This window comes from Thamnophis sirtalis, unplaced genomic scaffold, assembly GCF_051295495.1.
Source record: "Thamnophis sirtalis isolate CommonGarterSnake01/CBP01778 unplaced genomic scaffold, rThaSir2_p1.2 scaffold_4, whole genome shotgun sequence".
In the NCBI taxonomy this organism is placed as follows: domain Eukaryota; kingdom Metazoa; phylum Chordata; class Lepidosauria; order Squamata; family Natricidae; genus Thamnophis; species Thamnophis sirtalis.
In genome coordinates this window covers 20,102,775-20,123,511 of record NW_028261384.1, presented here as the reverse complement: position 1 = coordinate 20,123,511, position 20,737 = coordinate 20,102,775, and the positions used below count along the sequence as shown (strand labels likewise).

The 20,737-nt window shown below is 38.4% G+C and overlaps 1 protein-coding gene across 1 annotated transcript in view; it reads left to right on the top strand.

Moving 5' to 3' along the window:
• Positions 1–20,737, top strand: part of CCDC7 (coiled-coil domain containing 7) — a 250,515-nt gene that overhangs the window by 202,912 nt on the left and 26,866 nt on the right. Inside the window, exons 56-60 of the mRNA XM_087712546.1 lie at positions 5,104–5,229; positions 9,560–9,679; positions 15,217–15,336; positions 15,788–15,907; positions 19,411–19,536. Coding sequence (XP_087568672.1) covers positions 5,104–5,229; positions 9,560–9,679; positions 15,217–15,336; positions 15,788–15,907; positions 19,411–19,536 — 612 coding nt within the window. The remainder of the gene's footprint in view (positions 1–5,103; positions 5,230–9,559; positions 9,680–15,216; positions 15,337–15,787; positions 15,908–19,410; positions 19,537–20,737) is intronic.

The window sequence follows — 20,737 nt, the reverse complement described above, 5'->3', positions numbered from 1 at the left end:
AGGTTCATTAGGAAGCTATTGGATTTTCCACTTGGTGCAAAGTTTGTTTCCCAGTTGATGTCAGAGCAGTTAAAATCCCCCATTACTATTGTGGTGTGCTTCCTACATACCTTAGTTAGCTGACTAGCAAAAAGTTCATCTACTTCCTCTGCTTGGTTGGGTGGCCTGTAGTATAGACCTATGGCAATGTCATTCCCCCCCCCCCCAACCTTTAATATTGACCCAAATGCATTCAAGATAGTTCTCATCATTGTGCTCTATTTCTGTAGAGATGTAGTTACTTCTTATTTGTAGTGCAACTCCACCTCCTCTTTTATTTGGTCTATTTCTTTTAAATAATTTAAATCCTTCTAGCTGTATGTTCCATTTGTAGGTTTCATCCAACCAAGTTTCTGTAATGGCAACAATATCGTATCTGCCCTCTTTTACTTGAATTTCTAATTCGCCCTGTTTATTTCTCATACTCTGTGCATTGGTGTATAGACATTTGAGTCCATTTTGATTGACCCTGTGTTTAACTGTCTACATAACCTGTGTTATGCCTGACTGCCCCTATTTTCTTGCCACTTGTATGATTCATGCACATGGTATGGCACTCACTATTAAATGCTTGGTTTTACTTGACAGTGATAATCTTACCTGCACAAATATCTGTGTTACATGCACTGATAACCCTATGAATTTTAGATTGCTGGGGACAGAAATGTTCTGTATCAATTAATTCTCTGTCCCCGCTGTTCAGTTTAAATGTTTATCCAGAAAATCCTTGAAAGGAAACAACTTTTCTCCAAACGCTCACGTGAAAATAAAAACAATGTTTCAAAACCTCTAGATGGCAGTGTTACTTATTCTCCCCACTTTTACTCTATTACTTTCAATCATAAAAAGTAAAAAAAGTAAAAAAAGGGTAGGGCTGAGGACTATGTCCAGTTCTTAGCGGACAAAGTTGCTCGGTTTCGATCGGATTTGGACTCCGACTTTGCAGATCCAGCCGAGGCACAGGAGGATAATCTGGCAGACCATCGCTGGGTTGAGTTTCAGGATGTTGCCCCTGGGGATGTGGACAAGGCCATGAGAGCTGTGAGTGCCTCCACTTGTGTACTGGACCCGTGCCCCTCCTGGCTGGTTGCCAACAGCAGAGAGGTGACACGGGGCTAGATCCAGGCGGTTGTTACCGCCTCTCTTCGGGAGGGACTCTTCCCCTCCGCACTTAAAGCGGCGGTGGTGAGACCCCTCCTGAAGAAATCCTTGGATCCAGCTGTTCTCAACAATTATCATCCAGTCTCCAACCTCCCCTTTGTGGGGAAGGTTGTTGAGAAGGTGGTGGCCTCCCAGCTTCAGCAGACCTTGGAGGAAACTAGTTACCTTGACCCATTTCAGTCCGGCTTCAGGCCTGGTTACAGCACAGAAACCGCTTTGGTCGCATTGACCGATGACCTCTGGAGAGCCAGGGATGGAGGCCATGCCTCCATCCTGGTTCTCCTTAACCTCTCGGCGGCTTTCGATACCATCGACCATGGTATCCTTCTGCGACGACTGCGGGAGGTGGGGGTGGGAGGCACTGTTTTGCAGTGGTTCTCCTCCTACCTCTCGGACAGGTCGCAGTCGGTGTTAGTTGGAGGGCAGAGATCGACCCCTAGGCCCCTAACATATGGGGTGCCACAGGGTTCGGTCTTATCCCCCCTACTATTCAACATCTACATGAAACCGCTGGGCGAGATCATTCGGCAGCACGGGATAAGATACCATCAATACGCGGACGATACCCAGTTGTATCTGTCCGCCCCGTGCCAACTCAATGAAGCGGTGGACGTGATGAGCCGGGGCCTTGAAGCTGTTAGGGACTGGATGAGGGCTAACAAACTGGTACTCAACCCGGATAAGACCAAGTGGCTGTTGTGTTTCCCTCCCAATAATTTGGCAAGTGTTCCATCACTCAGGCTGGGGGGTCAAACACTATACCCCTCAGACAGGGTTCGCAACTTGGGAGTCCTCCTGGACCCACAGCTGACCTTTGATCACCACCTGTCGGCTGTGACCAGGGGGGCATTTTCCCAGGTTCGCCTGGTGCACCAGTTGCGACCCTACCTGAACCGGGAGGTTCTCACAACAGTCACTCGTGCCCTTGTGACCTCAAGGCTGGAATACTGCAACGTGCTCTACATGGGGCTGCCCTTGAAGAGCATCCGGCGACTTCAGCTAGTCCAGAATGCGGCCGCGCGAGCGATTGTGGGTGCACCTCGGTTCACCCACATAACACCTATTCTCCGCGAGCTGCGCTGGCTACCTGTTGATCTCTGGGTGCGCTTCAAGGTGCTACTTACCACCTATAAAGTCCTTCATGGTAGTGGATCTGGGTACTTGAGAGACCGCCTCCTGCCAATCACCTCCTCGCGACCAATTAGATCACACAGATTAGGCCTCCTCCGAATCCCATCTGCCAGTCAGTGTTGACTGGCGACTACGCGGAGGAGAGCCTTCTCGGTAGTAGCTCCGACCCTTTGGAACGATCTCCCCGTGGAGATCCGTACCCTCACCATCCTCCAGACCTTCCGCACAGCCCTTAAGATCTGGCTATCCCGTCAGGCCTGGGGTTAGATTGTAATCCGTCCCCACCCGAATGATGAATGTTGTGTTTTATTTTTAATTATGTATTGTTTTATGTCTCATTGTTTGTATTCCCCTCCCCATGAATTGTAAGCCGCCCTGAGTCCCCCCATGGAAAAGGGTGGCCTATAAATAAACTTTCCTATTCCTATTCCTATTCCTAAATAAAAATTCAAAAGAGAAAAGGTACAATAAAATCTTAAAAAAATAGAAAAAAACTCTTAGACAATAAAACTTTATTATGTCAGTATATCCAAAAATAAAAGGAAGAAAAGAAATCAATCCGGTGTAAAAGGTAAACTGCATTTGTAAAGTCCGGTTAAATTCCAATAATAAAAAGAGGGGGGAAAAACGTTCAGTTTGACTTTGGCTCAAATTTGCCACTTATTCTCTTCAGTCTTCACTTTTAATTTAAGTTTTCCTTATTTAGGGTGTTCTCTCAAATTAAAAAAAAAAGAAATTTTCACCAAGACGACATACTCTCTCTTGCCCTTGCATTCCAGAATTGTCAACAGTTTCAGCAGTAATTAATGGCTGCCTCGCAGTCGCTGATAAAAGGGGTTTTTCCCAGATCACCAGAGACTTTGCAATGTCTGTGGGATCAACAGGATGTGCTCCTTCCTGTTACCATCTCTACGTGACGTTTAGGTCCGGATGGAGTGTCCAGCCACCTGGATATCGGCAGCGATCTTGGAGCACCAAGATCACCCAACCATTTCACTGCGACATCAGCACCGCCTTGATGTAGCATGTTTTTGTATCTGTTAGAATTATTTTACTATTCTATTCAAGGATGGGTTCCAGCAGGCAGTACTGCTGGTTCGCTTATGTGAGCATTTCGTGCATGTGCATGCACTTGATGCATGCTGCACGCTTATGCATACTGCAATTAAAATTGTTCTGCACATGCGCAGAACTGAAAAACAAAATGGTGCTGCCATCCGAAGAACTGGTTTGGGGGCATGGCAGGTCTGGGTCGCTGCCAGTTTCAGCGACCCAGGTCGCCAAACCACTACCGGTTCGCCCGAACCAGTTCGAACTGGTAGGAACCCACCACTGATTCTACTGCATCGTCTGTAGCCCTTTTTATGAAGATTCTCTCTGCAAGATCTGTTGAGCCATTATTTGTTCTTAGCCCTTGACCATCATATGTCATTAACACTTGGATTTTTAACCCTGAAAGGAGACATTTTGCAAGCCTGCGAGTGGGCAGGACAATTGTATGTCTGAATCAATGAAAATAATTTAATATTAACTGGAATTGTGCTTCTGGTCATTTGTTATAACAAAGTAAGAAAAACATGAAGCTAAGTTAAATGTAGTAATTTATCAGGTTGGCTGCTCTTAACCCTATATATCAAAGATAACATGCTTCAGTCTTAATAGATTTTTGTGCTTAAAAAGACAGCCAGAGGAAATCATGGAAAATACGAACAGTAAAGACCAGTGACGTGCGGTCAGCTTTAGGGCTGGTGAGGCACCTTTTAGACTTGTGGACTTCAACTCCCAGAATTCCACAGCCAGGCATGCTCAGTTCCGATTTAAAGTGACAGCATTTTCCCCTCTTGCAAAATAAGTTTTCCCTTTGTTTTTCTTCTCTCTCCCCCTCCTTCCTCCCTCTCTCCCTCCCTCCCTCCCTCTCAAACAAACACAGAAGTTGGATTGAATATATTTTCCAAAGGCTTGAAAGCAGCTCCTCTGCCATATCCCCCCCTTCCCCTGCTGCCTTCCGATCAAACTTTTTGAATTCCTCCCCCCTCCCCACACACGCACCTTTTTCCAGCTGTTTCAGAGATGATTTCAACTCTGCTTCTGCCTGCCTTGCCCTGCCCTCCTCTCATGAAAGGCCAGAGCTCTGTCAGACTGAGCTAGTTGCTCCCAGAGAACTCTAAAAAGCCTCTAAAAATGCCCTCTACAGGAGGCGAGAGAATACATGCCTCATTTGCATAAGGAATTCTTCGCATTTTAACCCTTGGTTATCTCTTAAAAGGCAAAAAAGTCCTTATGCACAGGACGCCCCTACCTCCTCCTATGGTTAACACAAAGCACTGTTCTAAGTCACTGTGAATCTGGTAGCAACTACCTTGGCTTTAATTATTTTTAAAAAATTCTTTAAAATTCTTTCCTTTTCCTCATGACTGGTGAGGCCACGCCTCCCCTGCCTCTAGTGACTGCACGTCCCTGGTAAAGACAATAGGACCTGCAGCCTCTATACTGTAAAATTCATTGTTAAAGGTGAACAATTGAAATCATTGTCTGAAAACATTCTTATATATTAAAAAAAATCATTGATTTCAATATTGCTTACTTTCATGTAGGTTGGCATTTATCTGGGCCAAATTCTATAAATTGATTAATGCAGTCACTTCATAAAGATATCTTCCTTTGAAGATTTAAAATTTATATTAATATTACTTAATATATGGTTATATTAAAGATTATCTTAACATACCTTGTAAGTATATTTTTATCAAATGCTTTCTATTTTTTATCTAGAAAATAAGATAGAGGAATTACATGAACAAAGAAAGGTTTTAATTGAAAATCTGGAAACAGTTGTGGAAGATATAAATGATATGAAAAATTATATTTCAGAAACAGGAGGAATTATCAAATATGTTGGTGAGTAAGAAAAGAAATACCATTAAAACAATGGGCATCCTTAGGGACTGTGACATAACTTGCTTCATGACATAAACTTAATTCCTTTTATATATGCATCTAATACATATATATACACATATCTAAAGGACAGAGCATGTAATGTCACAATGGATGTTTTGTCATTTTGATAACACCTTCAGATTCCTTTCTTTATATTACTTTGTTTTATTAGGATAATGATCATAATTATTATTTTTTAAAAAAACATTCTACATTATTTGTAACTATTTAAAAATGATCACATAAATTGATATAATAATAAATAATGATCGACTATTTGGCAATCAATTCTAAAGGGCTAATAAAGGTTAAAACATTTATTTAAACCCCATAGGCCATCTTATCTCAAGATAACTTGAAGAGTTATTGTAAGAAGAAAAAAATTGTGCTGTATCAAGAAGCAAACATAATTCATATGATTTTTATTTATTTATCAACTCATCCACTGTGAGTCGCTAATGAAACCCTCAATACAAAACTCAATGACCCCCTAATGATAACAATCATACCAACTATTTGATGGGCTCCATATCTCCTGAGACCTCCAGACCTATTAGCTAAAACTATGTCTTCAGGGCCTTTTGAAAGTGTCAAAGTGGGGGCCAAACTTATTTCCGCAGAGATGATGATCCACAAAGAGGAAGCCCTTCTTCTTGGTCCTACCAAATGGATTTCCTTAAGAGAGGGTATTCATAATAAACCCTGCCTCCCAACTTTGATGAGATAGGTAGGCATAACTTGGCAAAGATGGTTCTTGAAATAATCTGGCCACAGGCAATGTAGAGTTTTAAATATGACAACCAGCCTCTTGAATTGTAACCAGAAGTAAATTGGCGGCTTCTGCAAGAAACGTGATACATACGTATGTAAATCTGTACTTGAACAAAATAATGTGGGTTGCCTATTTTGACCCATTGAAGCTTAGGTTACTTTTCAAGGACTGCCCCACTTTGAGTATATTGCAGTAGTCAAGAGTGGAGGTGATTAAAGTATGGGTGACTGTGGTTACTTAAACATATAACTTGGCTCATTTAACTTCTGCTCCTGGTGGAAAAAAGTAAAATAGAGCTTCTTAGAGGCTGGCTGAGATGAGTTAGGGAAGTGGTTCCCAACCTGTAGTATGCACATGCCTGAGGGGTGTGCGTGGCGATGTCATCATGGGAATTCTGCAAAGGCTTAAAGAAGTGTTATGATTTAAAAGTTGAGTTAAGTCTTGGTGGCCCATGGCCATGGTCTGTGGACCCAAAAAATATTTTAAGGGAGTTTGTGGTGAAGAAAAGTTTGAGAACCACTGGGTTAGGGTACTCCATAATGGCAGAAACTGTGGCAAAGAAATGTATGCCTCATTAGTTCCATAACTAGCATTGTTTTATTGAAGGGATTCAAACTATTGAAGGGACTTGAACTATGCCAATCTTGTCAAATTGTATAGTACAGACAGATATAACTAGAGACAGATGACAACAGCTTGAATTGCATTTGGTAGCCCTGATGAAAAAATGTGCAGCTCACAGTTATTACTTTTGGATCAGCTGCAGCCTCCAAATGATAGTCTTTAGTTATGTGAAATTTTCTGTAGGCCTAATTATCTTGCATCTCAGGAATCTAGGGTGAATTGGTGGACTTTTTGTCCAAGTCCTACTTGTTCCTTACTATATGTATTATACCAATAAAGGAGAATATTTGTAGCCCAGGGTTGAAAAGTGGGATTCTTGGTGCTCTCTGAACTTGCTTGTTTTCCGGCAGACATTTCATTATGCCAACTAGGTAACATAATCAGTGTTAATAAGACCCAGTAAAAGATCCAGCAATCCCAGAAAAAAAAAAGGAGGCACCTACAACATACAATGTAAGAACTGCAACAATCACTATGGAAGGCAAAGAGGCAGAAAACTGGCAGAACACATCCATGAACAGCAACTGGCAATCAGAAGATATGGTGAAAATTCTTTAATTTTATAACATATGGGCAGATTTAACCATAGTTCCAATTGGGAAAATGTGATAATCCTAGAACAGGCCAAGTCTAAAAATGCCAGAGAATTTCTAGAAGCCTGGCACAAATCAGACCGCAATAGACACAGAGACATTAATAACATCTATAGACTATGCAAAAGAGACAATCAACCATCCCAAAAGAGAACAAAAAGATTCCAGCACTCTTCATCAGTATTCAGCACCCAGATCAGCATATATTAATTTCAAAATTAATGTCAGACTAACAAGTAAAAAATATCCCAATAAAGAAACTTCCAAAGAGCCATCAATGAACAGCCTAATCAAAGAATTTTTAACACCACTCACATAGACAGGCAAGTCACAGATAGAATCAAGATCATGTGAAGTGTTAATACCACTTTATAATGCCTTGGTAAGGCCACGCTTGGAATACTGCATTCAGTTTTGGTCACCACAATATAAAAAGGATGTGGGGACTCTAGAAAGAGTGCAGAGAAGAGCAACAAAGATGATTAGGGGACTGGAGGCTAAAACATATGAAGAACCGATGCTGGAACTGGGTATGTCTAGTTTAATGAGAAGAAGGACTAGGGGAGACATGATAGCAGTCTTCTAATATCTCAGAGAAGAGGGAGTCAAAGAAGGGGGAGTCAAGCTATTCTCCAAAGCACCTGAGGATAGGACAAGAAGTAATGGGTGGAAACTAATCAAGGAGAGAAGCAACTTAGAACTGAGGAGAAATTTCCTGACAGTTAGAACAATTAATCAGTGGAACAACTTGTCTCGAGAAGTTGTGAATGCTCCAACACTGGAAGTTTTTAAGAAGATATTGGATAACCATTTGTCTGACGTGGTGTAGGATTTCCTACCTAAGCAGGGGGTTGGACTAGAAGACCTCCAAGGTCCCTTCCAACTATTCTGATCTGTTCACCAGTATATAAACTGACACCAAACAGTACTGCTTACTGGGACTTACTTAGTTAGGGTAATGAAACGTCTGCAACATCTGCAAGAAAAAAAGCAAGCTCAAAGAGCACGAAAGACCATTATATGTATTACAATATAGATATAATGGTCCTTGGTACCATTATATAATATAGATATTATAGATAGATAGAGATCTATCTATCTATCTATCTATCTATCTATCTATCTATCTATCTATCTATCTATCTATCTATCTATCTATCTATCCATCCATCCATCCATCCATCCATCCATCCATCCATCCATCCATCCATCCATCCATCCATCTATCTATCTCTATAATATCTACCGGTATCTACGAGATATATATATATATATTTAGTGTCACAACCCCTGGTAACAGCTTCCATTATCTGTCAATCGGCTCGTCACAAGAGTCCATCACGACAGAAACCCAATATTTTTACTGTTGCCTTTGTTACACATTTTGTGTTATATTTGTGCTGATAAATAAATAAAGGGAGACTAGTATAGATCTATTTCAAGCTATTTAGCTCTCATCAGCTAGCCATACCCTTACTGGGATTCGAACCTGTGCTATATTACATCTTAGGCAAACGTCTTAGCCATTAAGCCACAAGTTCTCCTTATCAGCTGAAGCCAGGGAAGAAGGTATATAGTGTCACAACCCCTGGCAAGCCCCAATTATAATGGATATAATGGATATAATGGATATAATGCTAACAGCTTCCATTATCTGTCAATAAGGATAAGGGTATGGCTAGCTGATGAGAGCTAAATAGCTTGAAATAGATCTATACTAGCCTCCCTTTATTTATCAGCACAAATATAACACTATATATATATGTATGTATGTATGTATGTATGTATGTATGTATGTATGTATGTATGCATGCATATGCATATGCATATGCATATGCATATGCATATGCATATGCATATGCATATGTATATGTATATGTAGTGATCTTCCTCCCATATTTGGGCATACCGGGGTTTGTAACTCTAAATAGATACCTTTCACCCTGGCTTGGCTGATAAGGAGTCGAATCCTGTAGCTTAGTGGTTAACACATCTGCCTAAAATGCAATACAGCACAGGTTCGATTCCCAGTAAGGGTATGGCTAGCTGATGAGAGCTAAATAGCTTGAAATAGATCTATACTAGTCTCCCTTTATTTATTTATCAGCACAAATACAACATAGATAGATAGATAGATAGATAGATAGATAGATAGATAGATAGAGAGATAGAGAGATAGAGAGAGAGAGAGAGAGATAGAGAGATAAAGAGAGAGTTTAATAGATTATTTTTCACCATGCATAATATTTAAGATCAATGTGATCCCAACTGTTTCTTTATTTTAATCATTATTTTTTAGACAGTGATTTGGAAACTCTTCATCAGAAGAAGGAAATGTTTTTAGAATGTTTGGAGATAAATTTAAACAACCTTCAAGAAGCACAGATTGTTGCAGTTACTAATCCAAGCAGCATCAATGGTTTGTATAGAATAGGATTTGGTAGCCATTGGCTCTGAGTTGGACTGGATGCCTCTGATAAATTAGCTTTTTACAGTTTCTGGAACTTACTAGTATCATGATTTCTAAAAATTATTTCCATAGTTTTTTGTATGTTGGTGTAGAAAATATGGAAAAACAATATATCTAAACTACTTTCCAAAATGCACAGAAAATCTCAGTCTCAACCCTTTATGTGATAAATCTTTATGCATTGTGCATTATTATTTTTTAAAATTTTATTTACAAAACATGTAAAATACACACACACAAAACTTAGACATTTACACAATACAATAGCAGTTAGACTTATATACCGCTTCATAGGGCTTTCAGCCCTCTCTAAGCGGTTTACAGAGTCAGCATATCGCCCCCAACAATCCGGGTTCTCATTTTACCCACCTCGGAAGGATGGAAGGCTGAGTCAACCTTGAGCCAGTGAGATTTGAACAGCCGAACTGCAGAACTGCAGTCAGCTGAAGTAGCCTGCAGTCCTGCATTTAACCACTGCGCCACCTCGGCTCTTACATACAATACGAAAAGGAGCTTCCTGTTCTTTCTAATAGCAATTGCCAATCAATATCACTCACCTTATATTGTTTCCCCTTCTATTATATTTCATTTGTATTTCACCATTCTTAACCTTGTTATCTTACTCCCCTGTCTGCTATATTGGCTGATTACCTATAGTAAGTTTAAACCACTTGGATACATATATATGTGTTAATTCTCCTTAACAACTATTTTGGGGCTTTGTTGTCTTCCTTCATTGATCCTTGTTTCTTTCCTCCATCCACCTATATCATTTATCCCATATCTGGTAGTATTCTGTTTCTTCTTTTCCCTGGATTTATTTTGTTAATTTGTCCATTTCAGCATAGCCTTTCTTATTAATTTATCTTAGCTTGGAATTAATTTGTTTTTCCATTTCTGGGCAAAGGCAATCCTTGCCACCGTAATTATATGTAATATTAAATACTGAATTTCTTTTTTTAAAAAAAAATCACAGTCATTATTCCTAATAAAAAGAACTTCAGGTTTCCATTCTATTTTAACACCTGTTATTACGTCTAGCCACTTCTTGATCCTTTTCCAAAAAATTTTAGCCTCATCACGGGTCCACCATAAGTGGCAGTATGTTCCATTTATTGATTCACCTTTCCAGCATTTGGGGGAGATATTTGTTGAGATTTTAGCTAACCTTGTTGGTGCCAGCTGCCACCTGTAAATCATTTTGTACTAATTTTCCTTGTATGCAAATGATAGTGTCATTTTAAAGTTTGTTCCCCAAAGTTTTCCCATTTATGCAATTCAATATTATAGCCAAAGTTCTGTGCCCATTTTATCATTTGTTCTTTCACGATTTCCTCTTCCATTTTATTCTTCAGGAGAAATTTATATATTCTCCCTATCTTTCTATCCGAGCTATGAATTATTTTATCCAATTCATGTGGTTCTGTTTCAATGTCATATATTTTAGTATCATTATTGTGTTTAGTTTTGATTTGCAAGTAGGTTAGCCAGTCAACTTTCATGTTTTGTTCTGCCAATTCTTCAATTGTTTTTAAATTTCCCTGTCCGTCAATTATGTCTCTGTATCTTAGCATTTTATTCATATCTATAAAATTTGGATGGGTCATCCTTTCTGCCAGTGATAGCTACTTCAGGGTTTTTACATAGTGGGTTTTGTTTCTTTTGAGCCAGTTTTGCAATGACGCTCTTCTAATTTTGAAAGTATTTGTGTGTTGTTGTTTTTTTATCTTGTCAAATGTTTTATTTTCATTTTTTCATTTTCATTTCATACAGTCACATATATACTGTGCATGATTGGGGCCATATAACATTGGGCAATAAACACAGCCATCCTTGTACTCCCCAAAATACAAAACCAATATACCACTTCAACCCTCCATACACCCTTTCTTTCTCCCCCCTCCAACTTTCCTTTCTCCCCTCCAACATTCCCCTCTCCTACTTCCCCTCCCCCTCTATCACTCCTTTCTCCCCCTCCCTTCCATCTCACCCTCCTTCCGATCCTCTCTCCCACCCTCTCTACTCCTCCCTCTTCTTTCCCTATACTCCTCCCTTCGGTGAATTTCTACTATCTATCAATATATTCAGCTTCTTATTTTTATACTAAAATTTAAAAAAAGCAACAGTATACAAGTGCAATCATGTTACTTTAAAATCTGGCACATACTATATTTCCCCCCTCCCCCCTATGACCCCACCTCCCTTCCCCCCTCCCGACTTCCCAGAGCCCGTACACGGTATAGCTTTTTATCAAACACAGTCTAAGATGTATTAAAACCAAGAAAGTTAGGGGGGAAAAAAAATAAAGAAAAAAAAAGGGAAAAGAAAAAAGAAAGAGAAGAAAAAAAAGTCAGTAAAATCTCTGCGTTGAACTCAGCTTCTTACCGTTACACAAACTTTAAGCAGTTTACATTGTTCCTAATCTTAATTGTTCGATTACCTGCAGGATTTCCCCAGAAGTTATTTGTTGATTCAGCTTTTGCCTGTACTCTTCTCTAGCTAGGGGCCTTATCTCTTTATCTAAGTATCTGTCTGTTTCTAAACCCTTAATTTTGTCCCCTTTGTGCCTCCTTCCTCTATAACACAATTTGGATACATTTCAAATTTTTCTTTTGGTATCCTCTTCCAACTCTTTTCGTTTTTGCCCTTGTTTATGTCTATATATTTTTTTTGTATTCATCAGTACTCCTCTCATATATGCTTTACTTACGTCTCCTACAAATTCCCTGAATATACCCTTATTCATATTCAGAACAAAGTATTCAGATAGCAATTTTTTACAATCATTAATATACTTTTCATATCAAAATAAACTCCCATTCGACCTCCAAGACTTTCTTGCCTGCACTACCCTTCCCAATTCCGTCCAGATTGGGTTATGATCCAAGAGAACCCTCACCGCAATCTTTGTCTTCTTCACCCTAGAAGATAAATCATTAGTGATTTGTATAAAATTCAAAGTTGTCCATCAAGTCTTTTTCCCTTCTAGAATTAGGTCTAATGCGATATATCTTCCAAAAGGATCTGCTTCAGTTCACTCAGCCTTAATGTCTTTTCTTAAGTATACAACTATACCATTTTTCTTTTGCGTAGCAGAGGTCACAAAATATTGACCAAGTTCGAGGTTGAACAGATATTTTGGATCAGTTAATTTAATATGAATTTCTTGCAGACAAGTTATATCGTTCTTGAACTGTTTGAGATAGTAAAATATTTTCTTTCTCTTCTGTAAAGAGTTCAGACATAACTCCTTGATCAATGGCCGATGATTATTGAGGTTGTTGCAATCTGCCTTGTTTTCCCATTCGTCTGGTAGTCGTACGGCTAGGTCCTTGTTCTCTGGTCCCTTGCCCTTCTGGAAGGAGGAAATGGTGCTTTCTGTCTGGTAGTTGTATGATTTGCTGTTTATCTTGTCCTTCTCGTAGTCTTTCTCCAGATCCAGATGATTCAGGGTGTCCCACCTTCAGAGTCTTGTGATAGAAATCTCGGGCTTCCCATACAGAGTTGAGACGATATTTTTGCTTATCAAATGTAATTATAATACCAAATGGCACATCCCATCTATACTGTATCTGACGGTTTCTGAGTTCTTCCACTAGAAAAGCATAATCTCTCCTGGCTCTTAGCATTTGGGGTAGTATTTCTTTCAAGACAATCAAGTCCTGTCCGCCAATTTGTAGCCTGGTATTATAGGATTCTTGTAGTATCACGTTTCTAGACTCTCTTGTAGTAAAATATATAATTACATCTTGAGGAAGTTGTCTCTGTTTTGCCGCCCAAGAGTTAATGCGATAAATTTTTTCGATCTGCCAGTCAAAGTTGATCCCCGGTCTTCCCACCAGACGATTAAAGGCCTCTGAGAAAATCTGCTTCAAGTTCTCCTGTTCGTTTTCACGCAGCCCCCTGACTCTTAATGCAAGCTCCATCTGTTTGTAGTGTATCATAACAATTTGTTTTTCTGCGTTTTCAACTTTTTGTTGCATCACTTCAATTTTGGATGTCAAGTTAGTGTTGGCTTCATCAAGAACCTCTAGCTTATCTTCCATTCCAGCAACATATTCTGTCAATACAGTTACAAGTCCCAGCATATCGTCCTTTGTTTTGGCAATCCTAGTATCAAGCTTATCACATAAGTCTGCATTAAGTTTCTTTATCTCCTCTCTAAATTCTCTAAGAGTCTCAAAAAAAAAAAATTCTTTCGTTAGCAAATCTCCAGTAGGGGCGTAGAGGGTGAAAGCTGCAACTTTGTGCCAAGTGCGTGAGGTGTATTCCTAAAAGGACGTCTCTCCGACTTTGATTTTGATGCCATTATTTCTTTTCTTCAAACAATTATTCAACAATTATTCAAACTCTACTGGCTCGTTGTGTAGCTTGCGAGAGAAGAAAGTATTAAGTCCCCCCTTTATTTGTTCTTAGAAGTTTTTCAAAAAGTTTCAGAAAAGAGCATTGTAACAAAGCAAGTTTCAAAAGATTAGCATTGTAATGAAGCAGTTCATATTCATCTCTGTTTAGAATGTCTCTATATTAACAAGGAGGTTTTACAGCTTTTAAAAGTTGATAAGAAAAAAAAATCTTGGTAGGTCTTCAGAGAAACAAAACTAATTAGTCAGAGAATGCTATATGGCTGTTCCTTTGATCTTTCTCTCTGTCGGCCAGTTAAGAATGTGGCATCCGCCATTTTAGGAGCTTATTTTTTTAGAAACCCGATGCACAAAGAAAGCTCTTTCTTTAAAAAAACGGGGGGGGGACAGATAAAGTTCTCGGGTACGGACTCTGCTTGTATTAATCTCAAATAGATATATCAAAAATTGTCCTAAGCGGGGGTTCCTTACTTTGCGCCGTAGTGGTTACGGCAGAAGTTCCTGGCTCGGAGGTGTGATTCAGCCTTCGGTAGGCTCCCCTTCCGTTTGCAGCAAAAAAAAAAAAAAGCTGCAAACTTCAAAGAAAAGCTCTTGCCAGCTGGATCTCTCTCTCATCTTCTTTGCCTGAAGAGTGAGTTTATCTACCAGGTATTTAGGCAGATAACGCAGCCAGGAACCCGGGGGCAGCTTGTTAAGCTACCGCCATCAGCAAGGTCCCGCCCCGGAAGTCTTTTATTTTTATCATCCCATAGGAATGTATGCAACCTGCTTGCAAATCATGGCCTTCTAAAGTCAAAATTATTTTGTTCTTTAGCTCTATCCAATCTTTCACCCATGTTATTGTTACTGCTAATGTGAATAATTCCCAATTTTGTAATACTAAACTCCCTTCTCCTTGCTATTTTGCATTGACTTTAATTTAATCCTCATTGTGCATTATTCTCTCACTAATTGCATCTCCAAGTCCAAAATTACACTCTGATCACACACTACAGGATATTCTAAAACTAGTATACTATAGAAGATTATCTATCTACTTGATTTTCGTGGAGAATCTTAATTCTCTGGCATTTTCAAACTGTGTATATTAGTATATTTCTATTTTTGCTAAAATATTTTTTGCAGAACAAAAAGTAATTAATCTCACAAATGAAAGAAAGCTTTTGGTTGCTGGTCTTGAAGCAGTTATTCAAGATTTACAAGACATGCAAGATAGTACTAAAGAAAAAGTTAAAAAATCCAAAAGTAAGTATAGAATAAATTTAATGTGTTTTTATAAGAAATCCATGTAATATCTTCCACATGCTTTGTGTCTCATCCTTCTTTTGTAAAACTAGCAAAATGATTCTAGATTTAATGGTAATTTAATCTATGAAAAGAGAAAGACAAAATATCTACATTTTTGAATTTTTAAAATTTCATTTAATTTTTAAAGGTTTCCAATCAAATTTGAACCTGACAAATTTTTAAGTTGATGTGTGGGTTTGTGTGCGTGAAGTATTAACAACTACAGGATGATAGGAGGGAAGGTTGAAAATTGGCTAGAAAATAACTTATTTAAAAGCTCATAAAAATCTCTCATCTAGAGAAAGGTTATTTGACAAGATATATTTTCTAAAATAGAGAAAGCTTGTAGCTAAAACCAATATATTTTTCAAGGACTAAAACTAGTATTCTGAAATTATTTTTTTTCCAGAACAGTTTTTGGAACAACTATGTGAACAAAAAGGATTGTTATTAGAAAAGTTGTCATCAAATTTGAAAGACTTAAAGCAAGCACAGGCTCTTGCAGCTGATCAACCAGGCAGTATTAATGGTAAGTCTTTTGTAAGATATAATAATGAATAAGTTGTAGTAATTATTCATAGCTATAAATGACAAAAATAACTATCTCAACATTATTTTTATTATTCAAAAGGGCTAAAATATTACTACAATAATTAATTCTATCAAAAGCCATTTTGATATAGTGGTTAAGGAATTAGGCTTGAAATCAGCAAATGGGAATTCTAATCCCATTTTAGAAGACCTTGGACAAAAAAGCCCCCCACAATTTCTGAGCCTTAGGAAGGAGGCAGCAACAAACAATTTCCAAAAATGTTGCCAAGAAAACTGTGGCAACTTGTCCAGACAGGTTCCACCACAAAATCACGGTAGACTAAAGCGCGTGTGACTAAAGCGCGGTGACAAAACCGCACCGTCAAAACCGCGCAACAACAGCGCGGTGACAACAGCATGCCGACAGAAGCGCGCTGTAACATAACCCTAAAAATAACCCTAACCCTAAACCTAACGCTAAACCTACCCTAAACCTACCCTAAACCTAACCCTAAACCTAACCCTAAACAATGTTAAACCTACCCTAAACCTAACCCTAACCCTAAACCTAACCCTAACCCTAACCCTAAACCTAACCCTAAACCTTACCTTAAGTTAAATCGCGCTTCTGTCGGTGCGCTGTTGTCGGCGCGCTTTTGACATCGCGGTTTTAGCGCCGCGGTGTTGTCAGCGCGCTTTTGACGTTTGCAGTTATGTCGTGCCACGGTCCAGACAATGATCAGGAGTCAAGATTGACTTCAAGGTATATGTGTGTGTGTGTGTGTGAGAGAGAGCACATAAATATTTACTATTACACTTGGGTGCATTTCTTTGTATTTAAAAAGCAGTTTTACAGATCAATCCTAAAATGAAGAAAAATACCAATACTACTACTAGTGCTTTGTTGTCTGGAAAATGGAAAAATGTAGTTTTTCTCCTGGCATTTTTCAATGGCTCTTGACCTTTAAAACTAAAATTTATAGGAATGCGTCTATGTTTTCCTTTCCTATTTCATAGCTGCTCTTTTTTTTGTGTATTCACTAGAAAAAAAGAAGGAAAATAACTGCCAGTTTGAGATTAACTAGGTGAATATAGATATAACTTTGCTGTGTGAACAAGGAGGCTGTGAATTTCAAGTCGCCACCAATCTAGCTTTAACTCACTTTTATTCCCAATTCCTTATCAGAATGCCTTTTGTAGGATATACAATAACTATGAAACTGTGAAAAAATGTTTTTTTTCTGTTATTATTATAGTAAAGTATTATATATGTTAAAGGAGGATTTACTTGTTTAGTTTCATAAGCTACCAAACTCAGTGTTTTAGGCAGTGTGCAGAATAAAGACACATCATGGATGAATGGATAGATGGATGGTGTATGCATGGTTCTAAGTTGGTATTTCCTACCAATACAGAACATTGATGAGAGATGCACTTAAATACCAATCTATTTTCCACCAATTGGGATCATAAACAAATGTGGCCTCTGGCTTGTTTTAAAAAAAAGTTTTTAGAGTTTATCTAAAAGAAGGCAAGATTAGTGTCCTAAACACTTCAGGTAGAATGGTATTCCAGCAGGGACGTGGAGGCAGGGGAGGCAGAGCCTCACCAATGTCATCATGAAAAGAAAAGAAAAATGTAAAAGGAAAAAGGTAAGAGCTGAGGTCAGGCTGAGCTAGTTGCTGCCAGAGTCACCATGGATGACTGCTTGGTGCTTAACTTTTTAAAAAAGCCTCTAAAATGCGCCCGCTACAGGAGGAGGCAGGAGCTAAAGATAATGACAGAGAAGTCACAAATTTATTTATTTAGTGAGACCTGAAGCAAAAACACCTTAGCTTATCTTATAGGAAAAACAGAGGTAACTGGGAAGAGGTGGTTCTGTAAATAACTAATAACTTAATAAATAAACTTCTTAATGTAAGTATTTACCAGTGATACCGAGCACCTCTAATTGTATTTGGAAGTCCATTGGAAACCAATGAACTTTGTAGAACAGACAAATTGCATGGATACACTGAAGTGTGTAGCCTACCACAGCATTGATCTACAAGGATAATCAATGCTCTACCAACTACCTCCGTACCTACCTACCTACTACCTACTTACTTACCTACCTACCTACCTACCTACCTATCTTTCTATCCATTCTTCCACCAACATACCCACCCACCCACCAATCAATCAATCAATCCATCCATCCATCTATCCACCCACCCACCCCTCTATCCACCTATCTACCTATCTACTTGTTTCACCTAAAGGCAATTCTGGGCAACTTATAACCAAATGCTTTATATTGATCTGGAATCAACTGAAAAGGATCCATATAATTTGTTTCCTTCAGGGCCCTTTGAAGATATAATCTTCTTTACTCTCTGAAAAGAGGTGGCTGTAAACCTGATGGAAATTTCCAATACTGGTGATTTGGTAATGATTTGAGCAGGAAATATGCTACTGCCCCTTTGAAGGCAGGAGGCACAATCTTATTACTCAAGGATGAATTCACCATTGTCTGAACTCAAGCACAATTAATACCTTGGATGGCCTGATTGACCAAGAGAGATATAAAAGTAGTTCAGAGGGAGCTGCCTCACAACCCCAAAGACCCTATCTCCTTCCTCGAGACACTATAGCCCAGGTCCTATAGGTGGGCTCCAGATCCTCTTTTATAGCCCGCAGAATAGCCCAGGAGTAGACAAGATTAAAATTGTGGACTCTTATTTGATGTTTTAAGGTTGGAGGGAATTTCAATGGATACTTAAAGTCTTGTAGGTGTGAAGACCTTTAAATCCTTGAACTTTCTTAAAGATGATTCCTTGCCCTACTTTCTTTTGGAATATGCACCTCTCATGCCATATATAGCCTAATGCAGGGGTCCCCAATCACCAGGCCATGATCCAGTGTTGGGCTATGGTCTACTCGGAACCGGGCCACAGAGGTGGTGGGCGAGTGCATGCATGCAACTCCAATTGCGAAAGTATAAGGATGTAAATATGCAGCTCCATTTGTGCAAGTGGTGGGCATGTGTGCCTGCTGCTAGCACAAATTAAGCTGTTTGTGTACATATGCTCACCCACCGCTCATGCCCTCCCTCGCCCGGTCCGCAAAGTCGCAAAGATTGGGAAATGCTGGCTTAGTGTGGCTATCAAGCTGGTAGACATTAGCATGACCTTATAATGCTTAACAGTCAGACATAGTTAATTATAGTGTAAAATACAACCACATTTATTCTAAATTTATATATCTGCCCTGGTGACAATCCCAGAAGTCTATTTCTATGTGAATCATAGATATTGTAGTTAGTATATTTTATTGTTTTTCTTCTGGTGTATCTGAAGAGAAAGAACATAGCTAATTATTTTTAGTTTCCTCGTTGTCAAGGGTATTCTAAAATGCTCAAATTTTCTCAAGCCTGTAAAACTATTTATAATGTTCCTTTTCAAAAGGTAACCCTCCTATTTTCATCTTTTGTGTTTGACATGAAATATATTTCATTTTTAGAGCAAAAGATACAAGAATTCAATGAACAAAGAAGGCTATTGTCTATAGGTTTAGAGGGAATTGTACAAAACATTCAAAATGTAGAGAATCTTAAATCAAGCAGAACTGAGCTATTAACACCCTATGGTAAGTACAGAATTAATTTTTTTATCATTCATGGAGCTTCACAAATGAACCTTTTTATCTGTCTCAGGCATGAAAGAATATCATCTATATACACTATTCTATTAAAACTGAAATCTTGTTTTTGTTTTGTCTAAATTTCCTCACTATTGAAAATGTATTTTCTAGAAGTATTATGGAAATCCTCTAAATGTTCCTTAAGCAACTCCTTTTCATAAAATTATTCCAATGGCTAGCTGATTAACCACTTAATTTGATTTCTTTCTATATTTTAAATCTTGTATTCCACTTAAAAGTAGAAGTATTTTCTTTTTTTAATTTTTATTTTATTTAGAAAATTAAAATGCAAATTAATTTCTTTTACAAAAAATATCAAAAATGAATAAAACATTTTAAAAATGTACATTAAAAAGGATAAAAGACAAAAACACATATACATATATTGCCCTCCCAACTGCTAATCAACTGCTTGATAAAATAAACTGAAATTAAATCCAGTTAATACAAAGGTGATGTACCTAGGGATTGAAATGCTACTTTGGGTGGATAGGGTTGCATTATGTGAGATAGAGGGGCCCACATTCTGGGAGTGCACCGCACCTTAATCTTGAGTCCACAACACCCACTGTAAAGAAGTAGGCATTTACAAATTACTGCTAGTTCAAATGGTTACACCAGGTACACCTGTCCCTTACCTTAGTTGCAATTACCCTTGAATGTACCCTTGGCTACATTCTTTCTTATTACTGTAAAGTGTTTGGGAATAGCAAAATGCAAATAACTGGAGCTAAAGGGAGCAGATAAAGAAAGTGTTTGTACTGAAAGATATGTGCTAGTAGCAAACTGCCTGTGAGGAATCATTTCAAGTGATGTGCCAACAGTTAAGGTTGTAAATGTCCATCCTGATATAAAGTTCTCAGATTATTTAGCTAGCAAATGTATTTTTAAAGATACTTCTAAGTCTTATCTATTTGGTATTATCTTGTGAGGCATTATCTTATCTCCCAGAATATGGAATACTTTTTGAGGAGATTTCACTCCTCTTCTAGTATTTTGAAAAATAGTAAAGATGCAATTGTTTCATTAATTTTGTATAAATTGTTTATATTATTGTTATGTTTATTCATTGTTAAATGTTAAATGATGGCAACTGCCTTAAACAAATAGAAAAATGAAATATAAATCCAATATATAAATAATGTAT